A 27,145-nucleotide genomic window follows, 5' to 3' on the forward strand; every position below is an offset into this window, starting at 1 on the left:
ATTAATCATATTAATTCATTAAATGATATTATTTAAAAGAAAAAACAGCACAATTTAACCATTCTATGACCTTCCTAGTCGAAGTTGTTAGTAAGCCATTAGTATGTGTTCCACATTTTGCCCATTTGTTCCACATTATGAAGGTGAGTGTTCCTCATTTTGGAGATGGAAGGTTGAGAGCTATGACTTAATTTGATACAGTTTCAGGTCTGGCAAGCCTGCATGGTGGAAGGCTTGCCATGAAAGGTGTGTTTGGGGGAGGGCGGAAGATGACTCCTGAGGGGCCCCGCCGCCCCACGAAAATTATCCAAATTAAGTCCTGTAATGAGTGCATTCTTAGCAGTCACGTGCCCGCGCGGGCAGACGTCATTTGTACGGGTTTTGAGGTGGTTTAGTTTCAGAACAGCAGGAAGTAAATAACATAACTTGTATTTTCTTGAAGAAAGTGCATTACGTCGTATGCCTGATGGGCTGCTTCTTCTATAATCTAAGTTTGAATATGTTGAAACTTTAATGTAAATGCAAATCCGTGTTTGTGAATGTCGAAAATCCTGTTTGTGTAGAGTCATACGATCTGTCGGCCTTTTTTCTGGACCATCCTGATTGGTGCCGGCCCAGCATCTGAAGATGTTGCGCCGAATGGGGGCGGTGCTTAAGTGCAGGTTCTACTGCAAAAACAGCCCTGGAAAAACAGTGCAAAATAGGTGGTGTGAACCGTCCAGAAGTGTAGTGGAAGTGGCCCAAGTAACGGATTTGTGTAATTATAACAGGTACGTTATCCTGAGTGGAAATGATTATCGTGTCCCATTGTATTTGCAGTTAAAAATTTTAGCTTTATTGCCAAACTTTTAATAAAAGTTACTTGGCTTATGCTGACTGAATTGTATTTGAAATAACTGTATTCTTGATCCCAACAGTTTTTCTTGTTTGCGAAAGTATCAAGTCTTTTAAAGTTATTAGATGTGTTTGCCAGTGATGCGGAATTTGTATTCACCATAACTTAATTGTGGCCATTTGTCACGACAGGAAATAATGTCTGCAGCACTTGCTTCCTGATGTAGAATAAGAGCAACAGCATTTGTAGACCGCGGTTTCTTTATTCCGTGTTTAGAAAGTGACAGCCTAACAATTTACAAAACCAACGTTGCTGCAAAAGTTAAACACTGTAGAAGACTGTTTCTTGGGATTCCTGATCACATCATGAGACTGTATATATGATATGACTGAGGGAGGGCAATTCGGGGGAAAGAGAGAATGCATAGTGATTGTGGGTTGTTACTGGTCTCTGAGTCTGGTTGTAAAATGCGCAAATTGAGATTTGCCCTGGGGATGGTGGTCAGTTTACTGTTGAGTCATGCATATGTTTATTATATTCCGTTTTATGCAGCGTTGTTTTACCATAATCAGAATAGTTTGGGAGTCTAATTTTACTGCAGTTATGAAGCATGCAAATGTTTTTGCTGGTTTAATGTATGTGCAAATACGTTGCTGTATAAGTTCGGGGGCGGGGGTCGCAAAACAGATCCAAGTATTCCAACTTCAGTGTACAGTTGCCTTTAGTATTGAATGTCTGTACATTCTGTTAACTTTGTATGTGTTTTGGAAGACCATGGACTGTAGGGAAATGTGTGAATACTTCTCAGAGAAATACCTAGGCAGTTTTTCTTTCATTTGTATTTTTCAATTTGTTATGTAAGGTCATCTTCCCAAGACTAGCTTACTACCCAGAGTAGCATGAGAGGAAAGTAATTGAAAAGGGAGCAAGGACTATAATTATGTAAGCAGTATCAAAAAGAAAGGTCTGGATGTTGTTACTGGCTTGGTGGGTGCATGTCTCATTTGTTCTGGCAGTTTAACAGCAAAAGTGGTATTGCCATGGTGCATTTTTAAGCAGGGCTGTCTTTTAGTAAACTGGTGCCCTAGGCAAAAGGGCTCCACAGCACCCCCATCCAGTGCCCCCCATCCTGGTCTACCAAAACAATGCAGATTCTTTTTTCCTTCCATTTTCTCACAGTTTGTCTTACTGTTTAGTTTTTAGTGTATTCATTCAACATATTTAAAGAAGTCATTTTACTACAAAATCAAAATAAGTAAACAACTAAATAAAGTGTTTTTTTTTTAAATTGCCATGAGTTTATATTGTTGTTGTCTAAAATGATTTATATCATGAATACTGAAAGAAAATCTTTTTATACCACTGTGAAATATGGGGTGATTTGTGTTTGTAACGGCTATAGTGTCCCTCTACGAGTACATTTTTTTTAAATTAGTGAATGTCCGTTTACACTTTAGCAGATGTCTGTTTTGTGATAGAAGGCAGTATGGCACATGGGGGAGGGTGAAAGGAGACGTGATATTAAGGTTTGTAAAGCTATACTACTTACAAGTTACTTGACTTTGAGAACTGTAGCTATATGATAGTGTTTGTGCAATTTGCAAGTTTTGTTTTCTCCATAATATTCTTAAAATTAGTCACAAGGCTAAGGGCAGGATTCAGGAAGCCTCCGTGTAAGTGTTATAACTCTTACACGGAGGCTGCAGTTAAACGGTGTGATGTCAGCATGTCATGCATATGCATGAGGTGCATGAGGCATGCTGAATCGCACTGTAACTCTTACACGGTCCGTGTAAGACAGTAGGGGGCGTGTCTGTAGGCTAAGCCCTGCAAGCAGACACGCCCCCCGGAAGTCTAGAATGGCAGAAAGTAAACAGCCACGAGAGAGGCCATGGAAATGTGAATAAAGACACTACACAACACATGCCCCCACAGACCAGCAATGTAAAAAGTGAGCAGATGTTATAAAATGAAAACTGTTTTTTTTTTTTTTTAAACCCCGTAAATGTTTGCTACTGTGTGCGTGGGTGTGTTACTAGCGCAACTGCAGTTAGCAATCAGTGGGGAAAAGGATATAAGAACTAAATATGCAAAGTAAGCCAAGAAGTAATAGCATAGAGGTAGAGTTGTCAGCTTAAGAGCAGGCAGGCAAGGTTCGAGCCCACACAACAACCTTTTTTTTTGTAAATAAGCACTAAAAAGGCCTCTGACAGTATTGTACAAATGTAAAAGTATTTCCTTTTGTAAAATGGAATGAAATGGAGCATACATTTTCAAGTAATACAATAATAAAAATATTTAGAAATGTGCTGATAGCTAAGCTGCTGTGAGACAGAGTGCCTGTAGCTGAGTAGTGTTTCAAAGGCTGCAAATTGCTTGCCCGTAGCTAAGCACTGGTTTAATGGGCTCAAACTGTGTGCAACTAGCTGTGCTTAGCTTAACATGCGTGTTACTAGCCAATTAAGGTTTAACCCAGTGCACACCATTTGCGCGGAGGTGCGTGCCGCGCCCACAGGCTAACCGCCGGTGCGCATGCGTGAGCTCCGCGCAAATGAGCGCAGACCTGGTTTTAAGTGCTTAAAAGTGCCTTTGGCATGTTTGATTGACAGGTCCTGAACTCATTTCTAGACAGTCATGAAAATTAAAAATCAGTGGTCAGATTCGAACCCAGGATACCATGCACTAGAGTCAAGGTACTAAACCACTAAGCCATGACAGCAGTACTTAGAAATGCAGAAATAGCATATATATAGGATATAATCCAAAATGGAGCATGATAAAGCAGTTTCTGTGAAGTAGATACAATTCCAAAACGGCCAATCATAGAAATCTGCGGGAAAATCGGCATATGTAAGCCCCATAGGCAGGAATACACAGCATAAACGATTGTAGAATTGACCTGCAGGCAGAATGAGTGGAGTAGGGGAGGGACGTTGCTTTCGAGCACAGCGGTGGGGCGTTGAGGAGTCCAGATACATGGTCTGGCTCCTAGTTCACCATCATGAGGCCCAACTCATGCAGGGCCAGGTCTCTTGGGGAGCATACAGGGCGGAGGCATGGGACCAGTTGGCTCATGATCTCACTAGTGCTACTGGGATTCCACGTACTGGTGAGCAGGTCCGTCACCATCATGCGGACCTGAAGCGACGTAAAGAAGACCAGCTGACCCAATAGATCCAGGAGGCCCGGGATATGCCCAACGCCCCACTACTGAGTAAGTTACATTTTACTTATGTATGTAAGGAATTCAACTAGCTGATACCATGGAGATGTGTATTCCAATATTACTTGTTTTGTATTACAGCTGCAGGTGTCCGCTCTGAATCGCAGGGTACATGACCTCAGGCTGGTGCGGCTGCGCCACCATGCAGGTTAGTAACCCCACCTAGTACTTGTAAATAAATATTATAGTGTAGCACGTAGCAGAACACTGCAGTGTATTGATTAAAAGTAATAGAATGTGCAAGCAACAAGTGAAAGTCTGCAGGTATGGCTGCACCAAGTTCATCAGTATGCAAGTGAAACTGGAAATATAATTGATAGAAATAAATAGTTCTGTAATACAGATGTCCCACCATTAATTAAATGTAGTATAACCTGCAGTAGTCTCAAGAGTACAGCTTCAGAAGCTGAGTTAATCACATGTGAGATATATCCCCTGTTGAAATGCTGAATCATGACAGAAGTGAGGCTGCTGGAAAGTGTTTGAATCACCACAGGTCTAATATGTGAACAAAGCCTAGAAGTACCAACCTGAACTGTGAAATAGCAGGATGTGTGAGAGTGACAGAAAGGGTCCTGTATCAATAAAGTAGTATATAACTCCTGAATATATAAGCCTCAGTGTGGTTCTACAGAACTAAATGCATGTGGGAATTAAAAATTAACATCCCAAACTGATTTCAGTGTGTCTGACTCTTGAATGTTTAAGCCAAAATCTGTATATGGTGATGACAGTCAACAATTTTCAGATAGAATGAATGATTGTCTGACATACTAAACATCCATAGTTGTCCCCTGCCCTGTCATCAAAGTGTAGCAGGATGATGTATCTGATCAAATCAAATTCAAAATAACTAGGATAGTGATGTATCTGTAACAGGTCTAGCATGACAGTCAATTAAAAATCATTTGGAAACTACCACCCACAAGTTAATTGTGTTTCTATTACAAATGTATATTAATGTATAATTTATGAATGTGTCATCATTTTCTTTCTCCACCCCACCCTATAATTGCAAATTAAAAAACTCACTAAATATTGGTATGTGAACATTTCATTAACCATGGACATTTGTCCTGTTGTTTCAAAAATATATGCATGTCCGTTGTTGCATGTGCCCTGTTCATACCTGCAAACCTGATGGCCTGTTGCCATTAATCAACCCTGCATGTTGTTTGATTGTGTATTCCTGTTCAAATAATGCATGTGATATTGATATGCCTGTTGTTCAATGGTGTTAATATCTGGGTGTTTGTTTAATGGGAATACCAATGCATGCTGTTACAACTAATTTGAATGGAATAATATGCTACTAACCCAAACTAACATAACATACTCACAAACCTAGAACGCTTGGGAAGGCGGGTCCCAGCGGACCCACCTCTCCCACCTCATCTGGCGACTGCACCTGGCACTAGTGCCCAGGCCGGACCCTCCGGTGGCCCTGTGCCACCTTTGGGTGGAAGCGCTGCAGGGGATGGGGCCTGTCCCCCCTCTGCAAGTGTGGCCGGAGGAGCCCGTCCACTCACCCTCCAAGGTGTCCTGTCTGTGGTGCGAAGGGAGATTCAAGACTCTGTTCTTGAGGCCCGGGTGGCACAGCTTACGGGCATGCCCGTTGTCCCACCTGCACAGCCCCCAGCACAGCCCCGTCCTGGGCTGTGAAGGAACAGTGGCAAGTGCCTATGGGTGGGGATGTCAGTTCCACTGTTGCCATCTGTGGGCTCATGTGCCCTGGATATCCCAACCTCCGTCCCCGTCAGTTGTGTAACCCCCCCACATGTGTCATACACCGCCCCTGTATGCGTCTTGTCTGTTAACCTACCCAGCCTACCTCCCCAGCTATACCGACTACCTTCACCTGACATACCACTCACCTGAAAAAAAAAAAGGGCACTCTGTACCCACAAAAAAATTACGCCCCATACATAGCTGTCCATGTTGCACACATGTCCGCTGGACATTGAAACTGTTAATTACAATTGGCTGTACAACAGGCATTAATGTTGTCCTGACACCTCTCTCAGGGGTGGAAGGCTTCAAATGTCACACCAAATTACATACAAATGCCCAGCTGTTGCTGAGAAAGACATGGGCAGCTATGGGCCTCCCCTACATCCTTCCTGCAAATCCCAAGCTTGTTTCCCTACTGTCTTACCCTCTTTGTGACCCCTTTTTCACCACTTTCCTGTCACCCCTTTTTCTTTTCTTTCAAAGAAAATAGCGCCGGTGTTAGCTGAGCTCACCGCCAGTGCGCATGCGTGAGCTCTGCGCAAATGAGCGCAGACCTGGTTTTAAGTGCTTAAAAGTGCCTTTGGCACTTTTGATTGACGGGTCCTGTACTCATTTCGAAAGAAAAATAAATTCCCACTGCCAGTCTCGAACCCAGGACCTTGGTAACACTAGTCTGTATGACCTACCACTAAGCCATGACTCTCATACAAGAACATAGTGCTAAAATAAATATATCATGTAATAGTAGGAATCAATATAAAGGCAATATAGGATGTGTAGTACCCAAAGCATGTCAGGTAGATTTTTAATGCCCGAATTACTGGATTCCCATACTAGTTTAGTGTTAACAGAAACAGCCCTGCTAATTGTTAGCTTGTACATAATAATGTAAGTTAATGTACATATATGAAAGTATTATATGTACACACATTATATATATATATATATATATATATATATATATATATATATATATATATAAATACATATGGAATATAGTGGTAGGTGTCGGTATTCATACACACTCGCTACAGGAAACAGTGAAGATAAATGCAGCAACCAGAATCTACAGCACAGCCTGACTCCTGTGAGACCTACTAACCCTTTTAACTGCGTAAAGGTGCCTTCAGCACTTTTGACAGGTCCTGTACTAATTTTGAAGGAAAATAAATTCCCACTGTCAGTCTTGAACCCAGGACCTTGGTAACACTAGTATGTATGACCTACCACTAAGCCATGACTCTCATACAAGAACATAGTGCTAAAATAAATATAACATGTAATAGTAGGAATCAATATAAAGGCAATATAGGATGTGTACTACCCAAAGCATATCAGGTAGATTTTTAATGCCCAAATTACTGGATTCCCATACTAGTTTAGTGTTAACAGAAACAGCCCTGCTAATTGTTAGCTTGTACATAATAATGTAAGGTAATGTACATATATGAAAGTATGTATATGTACACATACATACATACATATATTAATACATATGAAATATATTGGTAGGTGTCAGTATGCATACACGCTCACTACAGGAAACAGTGAAGATAAATGCAGCAACCAGAATCTGCAACACAGCCTGATTCCTGTGAGACTTACTAACCCTTTTAACTGCTTAAAGGTGCCTTCAGCACTTTGATAGGCTCTGTACTCAATTTGAGAGCAAAATAAAAGCATACTATTAGACCCTACCACAAGACCATTGTAACACTAGTCTGTATGACCTACCACTAAGCCATGACTCATACAGGAATATAGTGCTAAAATAAGTAGAACATGTAATAGTAGGAATGAAGATAAAGGCAATATAGGATGTGTACTACCCAAAGCATGTCAAGTAGACTTTTACTGTCCTAATTACTGGATTCCCATACTAGTTTAGTGTTAACAGAAACAGCCCTGCTAATTGTTAGCTTGTACTTAATAATGTCAGCTAATGTACATATATGAAAGTATGTATATGTACACATATATATATATACATATATATATATATATATATATATATATATATATATATATATGTTAATACATATGAAATATAGTTGTAGGTGCCAGTATGCATACACACTCACTACAGGGAACAAGTGAGAAATGCAGCAACTTGAATTTACAACACAGCATGAATCATGAGAGACTTACTAACCTTCACACTCACAGAACACTGTCGACAGCATAGCAGCATGGTCCACGCCCTTACAATCTGAAAGGGCAACGCCTATCTCACATACCCTTTTATAGCACTGTCCTGAAATCACAGTGAGACATGCAATCAGTACACAACTGGCTGCATGCAATTAGCAAATGCTGCCTTACAATTGGTGCATTGGCCATCACATGGACCTATGCAGATACCTACAAAAGCATCAAGTACTAACACTCCACACATGCAATACATTCATTGCACCAAACCGACAGAGAAAGAGAGAGAGAGAAAAAAAGAAAGAAAGAAATAAAGCAATAAAGGCAGTGATAAAAAAAAAACTGCATCATCACAGCAACAAAACCAGCAGCAGCAGCAAACGGCAAGTAGCACCAGTGACACAGCAACAGCTGACACAAACACAGGTAATGCAAAGTAGCAGGTTAATACTGTGTTTACTGTGAAACCTCCAAATGTATCATAGTGAACTATCTATAGGTATGTCCATGAGATAGGTTGTGTGTACATAGTCCTGATATATATACATATGTAATATTGCTGTACATGTCTTCCATACTTAAAACTTCCATAGCTTAGAACACAAGGCCAGTTATGCATATGATGCAGTAGTTCCCAGGGTCAGTAGAGGTTCCTCCTCATTGGTGTGGGACCACTGTGATGTATGGCACTGTTCAGGAACATATCCTGTAGTATGCCCAGGGTTTAATATCAGTCTGTAATGTGGTGCTATGTCCTCTAGGGGTGAACATATCACACATCCAGGGATACCATTTTGTAACAGTGATGCTGTTTGTTCTGCATGTTGAGGGTGGCCCTCACCTGGACATGTGAGATGATAGGGAGGTTACATTCATCTGTGATAACTAATTCCACTTGTGTAGGAGAATGGGGGGGGGGGGTACCTGCACCTAAACTGTCTGCAACAATGTTGCCAATATCTGTGCATTTGGTGAATGTGAAGCATCTTACCACTGCTGACCACAGATGCCTTGCCTTCATGTGAATCTGCTCTGTGCTGCAGTAGCCTCCTGCTATTGCTATACAATGTGCCTGTATCTGTAGTCCACTGGACAGGATAAATAAGTGGTGTGCATACGGTCTGGGTTAGATATGTGTGTGCACATTACATGCACTATGTGGGATGTCTGTGGTAAGCTTTTGCAAAGGGGCCAGCAGTGTGTGTTGTGGCTTCCACTGGCCCAGTGGGCTGCATGGATAGCATCACAGTCCTAACTAGTGAATAACTGTGTAATTACATACATACATAGCAAGGTAGTGTACTGTGCTTGTGGTGTTGTTGGGATATGTATATCCAGGCTGAGTAATGTGTGTCCACATCAGTGTTGGATGGCAACACACATACAGTATGTTGGGATGGACACCCAGAGTGTTTCAGAAGTGTTGCCTGTGCAGAACTATCTGGCCATTACCTGCACATCCCCCACAACACACACACATGCAACATATGGCAGAAGTAGTATAGCAGTACACATAGGTTCATACTAGGCTATTTGCCCTAGGGCATTGATAAGCCTAGCAGAATGTGTTTGTCTTTTGCCACCCAATTAAAATTTATGTTGCTATGCCCTTTTCCGAGGTTAGTATACTGTGCCTCTGTCTAACAGTGACATAGAAGTGATACCCGGGGTACAACTATGATCTCCATCCACTCATCCAGATTCCTATGGAAGAGAGTCAATGAGGGACTCTGCCTAACCTGTACTGTGAGTTCATTACAGAGTGAAGGGAGCCTCTGGGTTATGAATCTGTCCCTCCAGCATGTCCTATTTATTTCAGTGCTAAGGTTCAGGTCTCTTGAGTGTGTGGCTGTATGGGATTTTGATTTCCTGAGGTGCAGCATGTCCATTACTTCTGGGTTGGACATGGCTGTATATGGCAGGCACAGACTGCCTCTGAACAGGCAGTATGCCACTGAGTCCAGCTGGATTTTCTTTAACTGGGCAGCATATGGCATCTGTTTGAGCCCTTTGATCCTCTTGATGAGGTACTGTTGGGGTTTTTCCAGTTGCTGTAGGTGTCTAGTTAGGTACATCCCAAAAGGGGCATTGTACTCAATTATAGGCCTGATGATGGATGAGTAAAGAGGCACAATGACCTCCCCTGATGTACATGTGAATCCCTTCATGATTAGCTGGGCTATATAACATGTTTTCCTATCCACTTTGGCCACGTGGTTGTCAAATGACAGATTGCTATCAAGTTTGTTCCCCAGGTCCCCAATTACTTCTTCTGTACTTAATGGCTTAACACCTATGTGGTACTTTGCCACCAATGTGGAGGTGTGGGTATCTTTGATGAATATTGATACTCCCCCTCCTTTTGTTGTTTGGTCCAAGTGTTGGGGCCGACAAGAATGGTAACGGGTATAACTTGGTAGTGCTGGTGTGCTCTTGGGAAACCTGAAACAGGTTTCTGTTACTGCACAGATATCGATGTCCATAATGCTAAGTAGAGTTTTGAGTGTGTGTATCTTGAGGTTTAGACTTCTGGTGTTGAGTAGCATTACTCTTGGTTCCTCATCCTTTGTGATACGTATGGATGTGGGTTTGCCTTATGAGCCTTGCCTAATAAAGGCACTATGGGTGTAGCAAGAGCCTTTGCCAAAATCCAAAAGCCCAGGGGTGACAGGTGCAAGCTGTCCCTAGCAAAGCATCGTGGCTTGTACAGCATATCATCCCAAGCTGACAGGCATTGGATCACCTTTGAATGACACCAGTACTTCAGTCAATTGTTGAAAGTGATCATCTTGCCTTGATATTGTGGCATCATTCTTGGTGAGGGTAAGATGCTACTCAAGGTCAGGGTCATACTGTCTTGGGCTACATGCTCAGAGAGCTCCTTTCTGTCTCTTTTCATGTAGTCCAGGGAGGTATGTGTCAGGTCATTCACACCAGCATGGACAATGAGTGAGTCATATTTGTACTTGCTTTGGAGTTACTTGAGTGCTTGTGTTATGTGGCGGGTCGTAGTGCCAGACAGGCTGCACACTGTGACCCTCTCCTCGTTCAGCCTGGTGAACGTGACGTCAGTGTGCCTGATGATAGTCACCTATTACAAGTGTATGAGGTGTGATGTTTACTGTTAAGGGCTGTGAGTGTTCAGCACATTGGCTTTGTGAGATATGTGTTGCACGTGTTTGGTTTTGGGGTAGCGGTTGCTTGGGTGTCTGCTTTGGAGGTCTCTGCTGCTTAGGCAGATCTTTATTTTGAGCCTCAGTATGTTTTGTGTGATTATGTGTTTGTTTTGCTGTCGTGGTAGGTCTATGTGAGACTGGAATTGTAGTGAGTGTGGTTTCCTTCTCCACCTGACTGGTTATGGCAGTATTGAATAGAGAGCCTAGCCTCCAGTTTGGTATATGGTTGCATCACTCACATGTGTTTGAATTTGTTGTTAGGAGGAGGGGGTGTCTGTGTACATGAGGCTGTTATAACATTGCCTCTGGATTACCACACTCACCAGCTGGACTGGAGAGGAGATTGACAACTGACCTTTGGACATGCTAGAATACTATTGTAAATTCCGTAATAATTGAAAACAAGGTCCAGTGGGGAGTGAGGGTGTACTGATATTAATTTCTACTGCTGACTGATATAATAGCTTCAGTGAGCAAGTGCCAGGTAACTTAAGTGCAATGTGTTACAATTAAGTAAATGCAAAAACGACAAGCAGTCACTTTCTGTCAAATGTAACAAGGAAATAAGTACAGTAAGCAATGCAGATATCAGTAGTGATTCACAGAAGTGCTGAGAAGTTGTGTATTATGTGGAATTAGCGTACCAGTGAAATAACAAGCTAACAAATAACAAGCATATAAACAAAGCTAGATTCAGGAGGCTTGGATGTAGTGTATGCTACAGCAAACAAGGTGTACCAATGTCGGTAAGATGCAGGCACTATAAACCTTAAACCAGAAGTTCCCAGCTATGAATGGCCGAGTACAGCCTATTCTCACACAAGAGTGCAGACCACAAACATTGTTAATGTTAAATAACTGGCCTGAAGCCCAACTGCTTATACCAGAACTAATACACTTGGACACTGGGCTCTCAATCAGCAGTTCCCAACTTAGAAGGATGAAAGCTACCTGTCCTGCCACCACAGTGCTTGCCACAAACTTTCCTAATGTAAAACAACTGGTGTGAAGGCCAAGTGCTTAATCCAAAAGACTTAGAATGATAGCTACACTTTAATCAAGTTACAACCAAGCAGTAATAACTACAATTTAATACTTTATGTATGTATAGAATGTGTACCATATATTGCTGACATACTCTGCTGATATCCTGTTTGTGTACTTTTCCAGGGAGATATGGCTCCAAAAAGGAACCCTGCCTACTCTGCTGCAGAGGACAAAGTGATCCACCAGAGCCTGGTGCGTGACTATGACATCCTGTTTTCACGCACCACCCAGAATCAGCAGGAGAGGTCTGCACTGTGGCAAAACCTTGTCAGCAGGATAAATGATGTTGGCATGCATGATAGGACATATGAGCAGGTGAGACATCACTGCAGTGATTTGATTAGAAATGTCCGCCAGCGTGCTGCAGATATCCGCAGGCAACAGGTTGCCACAGGTGGGGGGGGTGGCCACACATCCCCCCCCTCACCAGACAGGAGGGGCTACTGCTAAGTGTCGTGGATCCAGCCCCAGAACAACAACAGCATCAGACTTGCATCATAATGGAGGTTGGAGCCACACAGCAGCAAGACACTGAGCGTGCAGGTAAGATGTCATATGTACATATGACTGTTCTGTACACTGTTACTTCATGCATGCATAAGGTGTGCACGTGGTATGTATCTGTCATCATGATATGTAATTGTGCATGTGTGATACTGACATTATGAGCAGCTGATGTGTATAAGGGAACTGGTGTACTACTGTACTGTATCATATGCAAAACAAATGGCACACTTGTGCCCACTGACATTACTTTCTTCATATTTCCAAGTCCCTCCCATCTAGCAACGAGGCAGGCCATACATGCTGGTGAGTGTGTTTATCATTACCTGAAAAACATTTTATAATACTAGTAAGAGCAGTGTAACTCTGTAGTATACATGCTGGTGAGTGTGTTTAATAATACCTGCAATACTCAAGTTAATACTAGTAAGAGTAGTGTAACTCAGTACTGATGTGTGTGTGTACTGTGGGGTGTGCATGTGTGCAAGTGTGCCTGTGCCCATGTGTGTGTGTTTCCATGAGTGCATGTGTCCATTTCTGAATGTGTGCATTTGTATTGAAGTGCATCACCGTAAAATATGTGTTGAGACTGTAACCTGTGTTCCCTGTTTTCCTCCCGTAGGTTCTGGTGCTGCTGTGGTGACCTGCAGCAGGGAACCTGAATCTTGTGCCCCAGATACTGATGATGATGAAATGTCTATAATGGTGCAGGAAGGTGTGTCTGGGTCCGCCATTGGTCAGCCAATTGACAGTACACAGCTGTCAACCCCTTCAATGCGAACAGTCATCCTGCCGTTACATCCTTTGTCATCATTGTTCCTAGGTGATGGACAGTATGCATTGGGCATAGATCAGGGTAATGTGGTACCTGTGGTACATGCATCCCCACAAAGCAGCCATGAGCAGGGTCCTCCAATGGTACCACGCAGACAGTCGCCCATGGGTTCTTGTGGGGGCATCCATGGCCGTACTGCCTCTGGCCGACGTGCCCAAGGAGGTATGTCAACCTCCACTATGTTTCGGACTGTTATGCAGGCACAGGCGCATATGGAAAGGTACACCAGACAGGGTCTGAGGGAGCTGACAGCATGTCGCACAGCCATGATAGATGGCATGTGTGACATTGCGAATGCTATTCGTAATTTCACAGATGTCGTTGACAGACGTTGTGGGGACATACAACAGCTGCTCCACAACCAGATATCCATGGGCCAGGGCGATGGTGTGCGTTTGCGGCGCCAACGTGGCCGTATGCCGGCAACAGCACCAGCTGGCAGTCACCGCGGACGACAACAGGCCCACTCACGCACCTCAAGTGCCAGCACCAGCCCCAGCAATGCTGGGTTAGTGCTGTCATCAGGACGCCCCAGGAGACCACGTGCACGTGGCTCTGGACAGTCCCAACAGGGAACTGTGTCCAGTCAACACACACCCGCTTCCGATGACAGTACCCAGTCTGGATTAGTACCGGATACGGTCCGTAGCACCCCTTCCAGGCACGGGTACCGTGTCCGTGCCCACAGACACTGATCTGGATGACCTGACAGGTGCAGTCTGTGGCTGTCCACAAAACCCTGTACATGGCAGCCATTATGTGGGACTGTGTGCGTGCTTACAGACATGCAGAAATTTAACACCTAGGGCAAACACATACACACACACACGCACTGCACGAACACTGGTCCACCCTGTACTGCTGCCCCTCACAAACACACATATACACACACATGTCAATTGGTGATACCAGTGGCTGGCTTGGGCATACCTAACCCACACCCTGTGCATATGATGACACTGTGCCACCTCCTGCATACTACAACATCAGTGCAGGAAAAGGTTAACACGTTGCTGATGCACAGGGTGACTACATAGATGTGTATAAGTAGTAACATGTTGGTAACTGTTCACTGTTCCACTATGATTGTGTGTATATCCCAGCATTCCTTCTGCAGTAACTGTATGAATGTCCTGAATTGTTATCTGCACCCATACTACTTACCCAAGTGTACCACCTGCACACCATCACATGCTACCATTGACTATGGGAATGTGCATCGTGTGCTGTATTGTAGATTCAGCTATATGTATCTGTTCTGTCACATGCATTTACACACACCCTGCTACCCCCACACATGCACACGCTCACCTGCCATTTCCATTATTTATTACCCTACATGAGTAGCTGTCGACACATGACAGGTACACATTTGAAAAGTGCACTATTTGGATTACTACCGAATTCCCCCTCTCTACCTGTACTCACAGGGTGCAGGCAACCTCATTAGTTTAAAAGTGTAATGTGCAGGCAACCTCATTAGTTTAAAAGTGTAATGTGCATCAGGTACTGTGGTTCCCTGATTGCCACATCCAACATGTTTTCCATACGGAAATGCACACACAGAAACATCCCACATCCACACACTTGCCACATTCAGGTTTCAAAACACTATCTAGGTATGTTCTGGTACATGTGCGTGTTACAGCAGCATGAAGCACTATACTGAGTACTGGCAGTTGTCTGTTGTCATGTTGTTTGTATAGGGTGCTGTCAACATCACTGTTTAAGGGAAATGTGCACCCTGCAGTGCGTAGCCCCATTTGGCAAAAGCCACATCCCACCCCCAGCATTGTGCACACACACTAAAACACACACTTTCCATTTGCAAGATTCAAACCCGTACCTAACTGTGTTATGACACTAGAGACAGACACATTAGCAGAGTGCGCTATTTGCATTAGCGGGAGAAATCCTTTCTAATGCTGTACTTAGAGGATGCTGACATCATCTGTGTTTAGGAAGAGGGATGTGCACCCTGTAGTGTGTTCTCCCAGTTGGCAAAAGGCACTTTTCCTTCACAGCATTATGCACACACACAAACCCCACTCAACTAACATTCCCTTTGCAGGATTCAAACCCCTACCTAACTATGTTATGACACTAGAGACAGACACATTAGCAGAGCGCGCTGTACAAATTACTGGGGAGCTTTAATTCAGGTAATATAGTTATAGAGTGCCGACATCATCAGTGTTTCAAAAGGGGAATCTGCATCCTGTAGTGTACTTTCACATTTGCTAATAGGGGCATTTCACAGACGGACATAGATGTGTTTGAGGTTTGCATATGTGGGGGATCCAGTACTCCAGTGTGATTAGTATATGGTTCGATTGCAACAATGAGGGATATACTTCAAGTAGTGAGCATTTTGTACTCATGTTTGTGATGATCAGGTCTAGTATATTATCCCCTCTTGTGGGAATATTGACTACTTGTTCCATAGCTAAAGAGTTTCTGAACTATGGGAACCCTAGAGCTTGGGTATTGTGGCTTGAGTAATGTTCACAGTCTATGTTTGGGTAGTTGAAGTCACCCAGTATGATTGTGTTTGCAGAGAAATCTATACTCTCCTGTGTCGGCATGAAGGCTGTGTGGGATTCCTGAGTTTGAGAGGGTGATGTAAGAGCTCCTCTGTGTCTCTTTCCATGTGGTCCAGGGAGGTACGTCTCTGGTTGTTCACACCAGCATGGACAATGACTGCCTCATACTTATACCTGCTGTGGAGTGACCTGAGTGCTTGTGTTGTGTGGCACATTCTATCACCCGACAGGTAGCTAAATGTGACCCTCACCTTGCTCAGTCTGGAGAGTGGGACGTCAGTGTGTCTGACTATGGCATCACCTATTATAGGTGTGTCACACATTGTGTTTGGCCTTATGGGCTGTGCCTGTTAAGAACACTGACTTTGTGAGGTCTGTGTTGCTTGTGATATGTGTGGGATGCAGCGTGTCTGGCCATGAAGTATCACCTTTGGTGACATAGGTATTCATATGTCAGCTGGTGAGCATTTGCAGTGTTACCTACTGAAAGTGGTACAGCTTGTTTGTTGTACAATGGACTACATGCAGCCCACCTTACAGTAGCTATGTTTGCATGCATGTTTCCTTGCAGTTACCCTGGAATACTGATTCGACCTGCCATGCAGAGTTACACAGCTTCTGTGGACTCCTAGTGACATCTGCATAGCTTACTATATGTATGTTCATGTCTCACTTGACAGAATGTCACTGTTTCTCCTGTTCACATGTACGTTGTGTGACACATTGCATATGACTTGCCTGGCATCTGTCCACGTGAGCAGTCATATATGCCACTGCAGGACTCTAAACCTGATGATGCACACACTCAGAACATTCCTCAGCATGGAGAACATCGTTATCTGTGCGGTAACAGATACCGGATTCAGGGCTACCAACAGCACCCCAGCACTACCAAGTTATACCTCATACCATGCTTTTCAGGCCCAAAACTTGCACAAAACCACAAAAGGAGGGGGTGTATTGATATTCATCCAAGATACCCACACCTCCAGGTTGGTGGCAAAGCACCAAACATCAGAGACTATCCATATGCAAGTAACAATGGGTAAAACTGCCTTCCAGGTTATAGCCTGCTACAGACCACCCTCACAAACACAAGAACTGCACTTGGCCTTCCTGAAAACAGTTGGAAATATGTAGGTCTGTCCATACACCATTATAGTGGGTGAGTTAAACTACCCAAACATAGACTGGGGAGCATGACTGTAGCTCCAACACCCTGGCCCAAAGATTACTAGAATTTATATACCAAAATGCTATGGAACAACTTGTTACCACTCACACGAGGTGAAAACATACTGAACCTGATCATCACCAACATGGGGACTCTATGCTCCAGACCAGAAGTGTTATCCCTCACTGTTAAGATCAGACCATAAACTAATCTCACTGGATATTCACATCCCAAGGCCACCCCCTGCACAGAAGAATACAGTCAACAACTCATGTAAAGCATGTTCACACTCCTCATAAATGATGTGGAAACCTTCAAAGCCCCCAGGCCTGTTGAAAATATGGACCAGACTGCAGATACCTGTATAAAGGCATTCTATGGACACCTTCAGGAATGCATGGATCATACAATCCCAAATAAAAGCAAGACCCAATCCTCCAAAGGCAGACGTCCTGTGTGGTGGACACCAGCCATAAACAAACTATACAACAGAAGGTTGAAGCTACTAAATGATGCAACAAACTCCAAAAATGTGAAGACATCACTGATGAGTATTGGATGAAAACTACAGGCACTCATAAGATTGTCTAAGGCCATCTTTGAGAGAAGATTCCACAAGACACTGAGGATAATCGCAAGGCTTTCTTTAGTTATGTTAGGAACCTGGGTGGTAATTCCCAGATATGCTCAGAGGTACTCCAAGATGTCAAAAGAAATACCAAACACACAGACATTGCCAACATCCTAGTGGACAGGTTCACTGCTAACTTCTCCCCCCCTCCACACCAAAGGGGCAAATATTTCTCCCAGCAGAGTGCTGCCCCCCCTGACATCTCAGATGCTCAGGTAAGAGCTGCCCTCTCCATAGCAGTAAACACTGCATCAATGGGATCAGACAGTGTCCTACATGAACTCCAAGAAGAGCTACACCCAGACATAACACTACTGTTCAATCCCAGCCTTACTACACGATATGTGGCCAAAGAGTGGCGTACAGCAACAGTGGTCCCTCTACATGTAGGTGGTGCCTTAACGGATCCTGGACACTATCGCCCCATAAGTCTGAATAGCTTGGTCTGCAAAGCTATGGCAAGGATCATCATGAACCTCATAAATATAGATATTGGGGACCTACAGACACTGCATCATACACAGTTTGGCTTTGTTAATGGCAGATCCTGCCTCTCAAACCTGTTTGATTCCTTTGAAACAAGTCACCAAGGCCACTGTCAAGGGGAAGGTGGTCTACACAGCCTATCTGGACCTTGCATAAGCCTTTGATACAATACCCCATTTGTGCATTCTAGGGAAGCTCACCAGTGTACATATTAACCCCTATGTCACTACAGATATTGCACAGTGGCTCAAGGGCAGAACACACATGGTTAGAATTGCTGGAGCCATGTCAGCCTCAAAACCAGTTACAAGTGGTGTCCCACAAGGCTCAGCCCTGGGATCTGTCTTGTTCAGTATATATTTATCAGAGGTACAGGCCAACATGGAAGGACTGTGGCTGAGCAAGTTGCAGATGACTGCAAACTGGATGCCATAATCAACTCTCCAGCCAACACACACATTCTCCAAAAGGGCCTCTTAGGAACAGACGACTTGTGCCACAGCCATGGCCTCAAGCTGAATGCCAAAAAATGTATAGTCACCCCCTTTGGCAAAAACAAAGTGACCACAAAGTACCACATATGTGTTAATCCATTAAGTACAGACGAAGGAATTATGGACCTTGGGATACACAAGTTGATAGCATTCTCTCATTTGACAACCACATGGCCAAAGTGGTTAGAAAAACATTTTATATAGGCCACCTCATCATGAAGGGATTCACATGTAGATCAGGGGAGGACATTGTGCCTCTTTACTCATCCCTCATCATGCCCATAATTGACTACAATGCCCCTGTCGGCATGCACCTTACCAGACACCTGCAGCAACTGAAAAGACCACGAAAGTACCTCAACAAGAGGATCAAAGGGCTCATACAGATGCCACATACTGACTGGTTAAAGAAACAGCAGCTCTACTCAGTGGCATACTGCCTCTTCATAGGCAATCTGTGCCTGACATATAAAGCCATGTCAAACCCTAACTTAATGGTCATGCTGCACCTCAGAATATCCAAATCCCATCAAGCTACACGCTGGAAAGACGTGAACCTCAGGAGTGATATGCATAGGACATGCTGGAGGGACACATTCATAACTCAGAGGCTCCCTTCACTCTGGAATATTATCCCAATACAGGTTAGGCAGAGTCACTCAGGGACTGTCTTCAAGAGGAATATTAATGACTGGATGGGACATTGTAGGTTTACCCTGGGTATCACTTATGTGTCACTGTTAGATAGAGGCACAGTATACTAACCTTGGAAAAGGGCATAGCAAGATAGATTTACAATGCATGGTGAAAGCCACACACATTCTGGCTAGGTTTATAAATGCCCTAGGGCAGATAGCCTAGTATGGAACCTATGAACCTATGTATCTTGTTCACCATTGGCCCTATGTGCTGTTAATCACCAATGCAATCTCAATACTATGGTAGCATGTGCAAAGGTCAGTTGTCAGTCACCTCTATGGTACAGTTGTGGAATATGTGAGTCATGTAGTAATGTCACAGCTGCCACATGTACACAGTCAACCCTATCCCCTACCCATGGATGTACAACACATGTATGAGATGGAAACACATAGCCAAACTGTGGACTAAGCACTCTGAACCCTGTACTGGCATAACCTGTCAGGTGGCATGAAATACTACAGTGACTGCAATACCAGTCTGATGTAGACCAACACTGACAGCAATACAAGCACGGGAACACACCGGGCCATTCGTGGAGCCTAAGAATGGCATCCTGCCTGAGTGGCAGACACCTCTGCAGCTGGCACACAGGCATACGTTAGGCCTGAACACAGCACGCATAACACATAGCACACAAATCCTGTGTGCCAAACAAGCACAGTCTGTACAGCTATACAACACTACTGCTGCAGTTGTGTTGGGTACTTTTATTGTCCGGTACAGTGAAGTCATGCTCACCAGGCTGGAAAAGGTGAAGGTCACAGTGATATGCTCATGGGGCACTATGGTCCACTACATAACACAAGCATACAGGTCAGTCAGATGCATGGACACATATGACTCAGTCATTGTCCATGCCACTACAGCTGATGTGTGATGTCCCTCACTGGAATACATGATAGGGAACATGGACGTGCTCACTGAACAAGTGGCACAGGCTGGTAGAACCCTGACCTTGGTTGGCATCATACCCTCACCAGGAATGCTGACATATTACTGAATGCTAATGAATTACTGTAGCTACAACACCCTAGCTGAACGGTTCTTAGCATACGGTCACTGCATTGCTATGGAATAACTTCTTACCACTCCCACAACAGGTGAAAACATGCAGCACCTCTTCATCAATTACATGTAGACTATATGCCCCAGACCAGGTGTGTATCCCTCACTACTAGGTTGATAGCATCTACATCTCACACTGTATATACACATCCCACATGCAGCACCTGCACAGAAGACCACAGTCATAATGTTACCCAGTGCAAATACCATGTATTCACATGTGGCAGGCATCACACATGGTAACTATTGAAGGTCACAGGTACATATGTGTATTTGGCACACACATACATCATGTGTGCATTGCCATAACTGGTTTAATCGATGTCATGCATTATTGTGAGAAACAACCCGCACACATGGGCATTCTGTGTGAGCAAAACACACGTGACATGTCTGGAATCAAAAGCCATAAATAATTGTGATATTGTTTAGAAAGGGGTATGTGCATCCTGTAGTGTGTTTTCCCAGTTGCCAAAAGGGATGTTCCTTTCATACACACTTACACACTAACCCCCCTTCACACACACTTGCCACTTGCTGGATTCAAACCCCTACCTAACTATGTTATGACACTAGAGACGGACGCATTAGCAGAGCGCGCTATTCGGATTACTGGGAGATTTCTTTTCTCCTGATATACTTATAGGGTGCTGATATCATCAGTGTTTTAGAAAGGGGAATGAGCATCATGTGGTGTGTTTTCCCAGTTGCTAAAAGGAACATTTCCCTCACACAGAATTGCACACAGACCAACCACAATCACCCACATGCACACACTCTGGATAAGCTGTCATTCCCTAGGGCAAACAGCCTAGTGTTGACCTCTACACCCATATGTTTAACTGTCAGATGCACATTATTTGGTGCTGATTGCAGTGTTTGCAGGTCTTTATTGCCATAACATTTCCTGTTTGTATGAACAACTTGTGTATCTGTGGACGATGTTTGCATATGGGGGAAATCCACTATATCATGTATGTCTCTGTAGTCATTTAAGTGTGAGCACTGGTCATATTGCTATAATGTTGTTGGTTACTGGAATAACACGTACATATACCAGATATATGTGGCAAAATGCTAAACTGATATTTGGACTGTGTGAGCATGCCCAGTTCATCCTTCCCATGGCATGTTGTGTGAAAGATGTCTCATTTATCAAAAAGTGTGTGAGCATGCCCAGTGTGAGCTTTCCATATGTTGAACTCTGCAGCCCATCACATTTGTGGATGAGTATGAACTTCAACAAATATCTCCTGTTTATGGTTGTGTGTTCTGTGTCATGTTGTGTAGTTACTGTCCAAATGCTTTTTGTGTGAACACAACAGGGATTATACTGTGCCTGCAGGTTTTGCATGGGATACTTTGCATACAATTGTCAACATCTGTTCATACTGCCCTAACACTGTAGTACTGTATAGTGTAGTGGTTCAGTACTTTCACTGTGGTGGACAGTATCCTGGGCTTTATTCCTATCACTGCTTTACATTTCCATAGTGAGCACAACAGCCTGGTTAGGGTCCAGTTGTGCACATCTGCACAAAGGCGCCTCTACGGACCCTGGTAATTACCGCCCCATAAGCTTTAACAAGTCTAGTCTGCAAAGCTATGGAGAGGATCATAATGGAGTTCATAAACAAAGATATAGGGGACATGCAGACATTGGACCCGTCCCAGTTTGGCTTTGTCAAGGGCAGATCATGCCTTTTGAACTTGGTCAGCTTCTTCAAAACAGTCACTAAGGCCATTGATGAGGGAAAGGCAGTCCATACAGCCTACCTTGACCTTGCAAAGGCTTTCGACACAATACCCCACTCGGGTATTGTAGAAAAACTTACCAACTTAAATGTAAACCCATATGTCACAAGATGGGTTGCAAACTGGCTTAAGGACAGGACCCACAGGGTTAGAGTTGCTGGCGCTATGTCAGACTCCAAGCCGGTCACAAGTGGTGCCCCACAGGGCTCGGTCCTTGGCCCCCTATTGTTCGGCATCTACGTCTCAGAAGTACAGGCCAACATGGGAGGACTTTGGCTGACAAAGTTTGCAGATGACTGCAAACTGGGCACCATAGTGGAAAGTGCATCAGACACGGATATCCTTCAGAAGGGACTCACAGAAACTGATAGCTGGTGCCAGAGCCATGGCCTGAAGTTAAATGCCAAAAAATGTATAGTCATACCCTTCGGGAAAAGCAAGGTAACCCCAAGCTACCATATAGGTGGCAATCCTCTAAGCACAGAAGAGGTTATCAGGGACCTGGGGACCCAGGCTGACAGTGGCCTTTCTTTTGACACTCACGTTGCTAAAGTGGTTAGAAAGACCTTCTACATTGCCCACCTGATCATGAAGGGATTCACATCCAGATCTAGTGAGGTCATTGTTCCCCTGTACTCTTCACTTATCAGACCAATGATCGAGTACAATGCCCCATTCGGGATGTATCTCACCCGACATCTGCAGCAATTGGAGAGACCCCAAAAGTCCCTCACCAAAAGGATAAAGGACTCCAACATCTGTCATATGCTGCCAGATTGAAGAAACTCCAGCTCTATTCAGTCGCATACCGTCTGCTCAGAGGTGACATGTGCCTGACATACAAGGCCATGTCCAACCCGGAATTAATGGACATGCTCCACCTCTAAAAACTCCAAATCCACCAGAACCACTAGGGCAAGTGACTTAAACCTTAGCAGGGATATAAATAGGACATGCTGGAGGGATAGATTTATCACTCAGACTCCCTATGCTGTGGAATAGAATCCCGGTCCATGTGAGGCAGAGCACCTCGCTGGCTCTGTTCAAGAGGAATCTTGACCTGTGGATGGGAGATTGTAGGTTTACCCCGGGAATCGTCTCTGTGTCACTGCTGGACAGAGGCACAACAGACTAATGGGCACAGTATTGTTTCCATATAATGGGTGGCGTAAGCCACAAAACTCTGGGCTAGGCTTATAAATGCCTTAGGTCAGATAGCCTAGTATAAACCTATGAACCTATCTGACCTAAGGCATTATGTTCAGATATTAACTACTTACAACAGCCTCGTCCAACATCAGTAGTGTATTCCACAACATAGGCGTACATTGGCAAACACTACCGATGTGCCCTAGGCCATTTCTAATGCTAGTCAGAGTGTGTTTGTCCTTCGACACATTGTAAGTGTAGTTTGCCATGACATATGTCTTGTTTAGTATACTGTGCCTCTGTCTACCCGTGACATAACAGTGATACCCAGGGTAAACCTACCATCTCCCATCCACTCATTAAGATTCCTGTTGAGGGGAATCAACGAGTGACTCTATGGATAACCTGTACTGGTAGTTTACTCATGCGTGGGGGTGGCTTCTGTATTATGGATAATGCAGTACAGCTTGTCCTATGTATGTCAGTGCTGGGGTTCAGGTCCCTCATGTGCATAGCTCACTGCCATTCAGATTGTACAAGGTGCAGCATGTTCATTGATTCCAGCTTGGACATGGCTTTCTACATCAGGCACAGCTTATGGATGGCCAGCATGGCAGTGTGTGGAGTTGCACTCTGTTTAATCAGGCAACACATTACATCTGTTCAAGCTCTTTGATACTCCTGGTGAGGTACTGTTGTGGACTTTACAGTTGATGGAGGTGTCTGCTGAGGTACACCCCACAGGGGCTGTTGTAGTCAATTGTAACGCTGATGAAGGATAACTGCAGAACCACAATGACCTCCCCTTATCTAGATGTCATAACCTTCATGATTAGGTTGGTATATGGATTGTTTCTGTTAACACTACAGCCACATGTTTGTCCAATGCAGGATATCTATCACCTTCTGTACCCAGGTCTGTCATTACATGTTAAGTATGTAATGGTTTAACACCTATGTGGTAATTGGTGGTCACTTACTGTATATCCACAGAGGTTGACTATACAGTTTTCTCCATTTAACATGCTGACATGGCTATGGCACCAGTTGTCTGTTTCTATGTGGCCCTTTTGTGGGATGCTTGTGTCAGCTGGAGTGTCAGATATGTTGGGGTTTGTAGTCCTCTGCAAACATGTTCAGGCACAGTCCTTACATGTTGGCCTGTACCTATGGGGCATATATACCAGACTGGGAAGGTCCCAGGACCAAGCTTTGTGGGATACCTGTTATATGTGGTTTGTAGTCTGACATGGCTGCAGCATGTCTGACCATGTCAGTTCTGTCGTTGGTCTGGTTTGCAACCCCTCTAGTGACATAGGGGTGTATATATAAGCTGGTGAGCATATCTATATTGAACACGTAGGGTATTGTATGGAAGGCTTTGCAAGGTTCAGCTACACTGTGTGGACCACATTGCCCTCATCAGTGACCTCAATTACTGTTTCAACTGAGTCACACATGTTTAGGGGCAGGGTCTGCACTTAATAAACCCACACTGGGTAGGGTCGGGTGTCAATAGATCCCCAATATCTTTATGTCTGCGGTACATGCTGATCCTTTCCATAGCTGTGCAGACCAAGCTTCTCAGGATTCTGTGGTGGTTGATTTTAGTATCCATTCAGGCGACACCTTTCTTGAGAACGACCACTGTTGTTATACACTGCTCTTTGGGTACATATCCTGTGGTAAGGCTGACATAATGTCAGGGAGGCAGCAGTCTGCTGGGAAAGATATTTTGCATTGGGGGGGGGTTGCACTGCACCTGTCAGGATGTATGTTGGCAATACGTGTGTGTGTTTGCTATGTTGTTTGTAATATTTGTGTGATCCAGAGCATATCTGGGAATTCACAACACGCTTCCTACCATCAGTTGCAGCAGCCTTGGGGTTATCCTTAGTGTCCTGTACAATTTGTATCATAATAGGTTCATAGGTTCATACTAGGCTATCCACCCTAGGGCATTTGTAAGCCTAGCCACAGTGTGTGTGGCTTTTGCCACCCTTGCTATGTGAATATTATGGCCATTTATGATTTACTTAGCTGTGCCTCTGTCTGGACATGACACAGTAAAGACCCCCAGTGTACATCTACAATTATCCATCCATTTTGCAAACTTCCTGTTGAAGAGTGTCAGTGAGGGGCTCTGCCTAACATGTAGTGGTATTCCGTTCCAGGGTGTGGAGAGACACGGGGTTAGGTATCTGTCCCTCCAGCACATCCTATTTGACTATGTGTTGAGGTTGACATCTCTGACTCGCACAGCTCCGATGGCTTTGAGTTTTCTGGGGTGGAGCAGGTCCATTACTTCTGTGTTGGACATGGACTTGTACAACAGACATACAATGCCTCTGTGTAGGCAGTATGTGACTGCATTCAGCTGTGGTGTCTACAGCCAGGCAGCATATGACATATATTTGAGACCCTTTCTGACTCTTGGTGAGGTACCTTTGAGGTCTTTCTAACTGCTGCAGGTGCCAGGTAATGAGGCATTGTACTACAATATGGTCTGATAAGGGAACAGTATAGGGGCACAATGACCTTTGTTGATGTAGATGTGAAACCTTTCATGATACAGTGTCCAATATAGACAGTCTTCCTAGCCAAATTGGCGATGTGACTGTCACATAACAGGTTACTGTCCACTTATGTCACTAGGTCCCTGATTACTCCTTCCACACATAATGGTTTACCACCTATGTGGTAATTTGTGTGTACCTTGTTTTGTATTTGGTGGTACATTCATACTGTCCACTGTCTTCAGGACAGTGGGGTGGGGTTCCTGTGTGTGAGTGTGGTCTGTAGCATGCTACAGACTGTACAGCAGTCTTGCCTACGGTTAGTTGCACATGGGTGGACTGCAATGACATAAGCATTGTCAGTTAACTGGACGTATAGGTGTCTGTGCTGAATATGGATGCTCACCCTCCTTTTATGTTTTGTTCCAAGTTTTGTGGCCATAACACATGACATGTGGTATTACCTGGTAGTGCTGGTGTGCTGTCACGAGGCTTGCAGCAGGTTTCTATCACTGGACAGACATCAATGTTCTCCATACTGGGGAGGGCCTCAGGAGCATGCATATTGAGGTTTACACATCTGGCATTGATCAGCATTACCCTTCTGTTTCTTTCCAGTTTTGTTTTCTATGGTGGTGGGTTAGTCTTTTCGGCCTTGCCTACGAAAGGATCTCTGTAGGTTGCAAAAGCCTTAGGCAATATCCAGGCGCTCATGGGTAACAGGTGCAAGCCATCCCTGGAACAGCAGCATGTCTCACTATGGAGTCACCTATTACAACTGTATCAGGCATGTTGTTTCTCCTTTTGTCCTGTGACTGTTTGGCACACCAGCTTTGTGTACTATGTGTTACATGTGCTATGTCTGGAGGTTGTTTTATTGGGTGTCTGCTTTGGAGGCTTGTGTTGGTGTTGTGTGTTTGTAATTAGGGCCTCTGGGAATGTTTTTGTGTTTATGTGTTTGGTTTACAGTCGTTGTAGGTCTATGTGGGACTGGGTTTGTGGTGTATGTGGTTACCTTGTCCTCCTGACTAGTGTTGACAGTACTGATTTGGGGGTGCTCAGGCTCCGGTTTGGCTACCTGGTTGCGTCTATCACATATATTTGTATTTATTGGGGTGAGTTGTTGTTGTG

At 44.1% G+C, this 27,145-nt stretch overlaps 1 protein-coding gene across 1 annotated transcript in view; it reads left to right on the forward strand.

Annotated features, from left to right (window-relative positions):
* The first annotated feature begins 418 nt into the window (after positions 1 to 418).
* IDI1 (isopentenyl-diphosphate delta isomerase 1) overlaps positions 419 to 27,145 on the forward strand; it is a 180,184-nt gene continuing 153,457 nt past the window's right edge. The window contains exon 1 of the mRNA XM_044064685.1: positions 419 to 770. Within this exon, the coding sequence (XP_043920620.1) occupies positions 628 to 770 (143 nt within the window). The 5' untranslated portion in view covers positions 419 to 627. The remainder of the gene's footprint in view (positions 771 to 27,145) is intronic.

Source organism: Protopterus annectens, chromosome 3.part0, assembly GCF_019279795.1.
Source record: "Protopterus annectens isolate FY-2018-M chromosome 3.part0, PAN1.0, whole genome shotgun sequence".
Lineage (NCBI taxonomy): Eukaryota > Metazoa > Chordata > Ceratodontiformes > Protopteridae > Protopterus > Protopterus annectens.